Source organism: Hippocampus comes, unplaced genomic scaffold, assembly GCF_001891065.2.
Source record: "Hippocampus comes isolate QL1 unplaced genomic scaffold, H_comes_QL1_v1.1 scaffold719, whole genome shotgun sequence".
In the NCBI taxonomy this organism is placed as follows: Eukaryota; Metazoa; Chordata; class Actinopteri; order Syngnathiformes; family Syngnathidae; genus Hippocampus; species Hippocampus comes.
Genome location: NW_017805681.1, coordinates 1,739 through 2,809, shown reverse-complemented (window position 1 = coordinate 2,809; position 1,071 = coordinate 1,739). Strand labels below are relative to the sequence as shown.

General features: G+C 51.1%; 1 protein-coding gene across 1 annotated transcript in view; it reads left to right on the top strand.

Moving 5' to 3' along the window:
• The window catches only part of LOC109522912 (CDK5 and ABL1 enzyme substrate 2-like), a gene marked incomplete at its 5' end in the record, with an annotated part of 9,285 nt that extends 8,227 nt beyond the window's left edge, over positions 1-1,058 (top strand). Inside the window, 3 exons of the mRNA XM_019881741.1 lie at positions 3-17; positions 292-376; positions 901-1,058. Coding sequence (XP_019737300.1) covers positions 3-17; positions 292-376; positions 901-1,044 — 244 coding nt within the window. The remainder of the gene's footprint in view (positions 1-2; positions 18-291; positions 377-900) is intronic.
• Between the last annotated feature and the right edge of the window lie 13 nt (positions 1,059-1,071).

Sequence of the window (1,071 nt, the reverse complement as noted above, 5' to 3'; positions counted from 1 at the left end):
CTCAACAAACACAACAGGTAGGCCCGCTTTTGTGTCGGGCCACTCGAGAGGAGGTCAGAAAAGAAGGATTCCTTCCTTCGCCGTCGCCAATCGCTGTGTGCACAAAGTGCCCTCCAAAAAAATCCAATCCAATGTGACCAGAAGTGCGTTTCCCTCCCAAAACAAGTCCACCGGGCATGCTGACTCGTTGGCCCCCTCTGGTGTTAGCATGTCGTCATTACAACTCAACTCGTTTTTCTTTTCAAATGAGCTCAAGTCGAAGCTTCCCCTTTCTTTGACTTGATTGAACAGGAAGTTGGTGTCGGCCGCCTGCATCCTATTGGCCGCCAAGATCAGCAGCGATCTAAGGAAACAGGAGGTCATACATCTCATCGATGTAAGAAACGCACGCACGCACACAAAAGACTGCGGGGCGCAAATGGATAGCTCGTGGCAAATGCTACGTTTGCACGTGGCAAGCAAGCCCCTCGAACGTATTTGCGAGTCCGTTTGGGTATTTTGCCAGTCCAAATAGTTGTGCTTTTGGGATTCAGGCAAAAAAACTTGACATGGGCGCGAGCTTCCGACTTTCCGCCACTAGATGGCAGCAGCGAATTTCACCGCATCAAAACGGCCTGAAATGATGGCGAATCAACTGTTGGTTCACTTTGCGGTCCAAGTGCCAAGTAACTGCTGGCTTTGTGCTGCAGGTGATGTCATCCCATTTGTTTTTCTGGGGGTGCGTCCGAAGTAAGTGCTGAGATGAAGCCGGATGATGTCCGTTGGATGAAAGCATGAAATCGTGGCAAAGATATATTAGAAAGCATGGCAAAAAAGCACCAAAAAAAAGTACACATTGACGATCAAGTTGGGTGAAAGGTTTGCCAAACTTTGTGCGTGCCGTTGCCGTGTCTTGAGCAGAAGCTGGAGGAGCGCTTCAGGATCGGCAGACGGGAGCTGATCAGCTTTGAGTTCACCATCCTGGTGGCCCTGGAGATGGCCCTCTACCTCCCGGAAAGCAAAGTCATGCCACATTACAGGCGGCTGGTGCAGCAGCAGTTGTAGCTCGCCGCGCTTCCGCCCCTTGCTTCA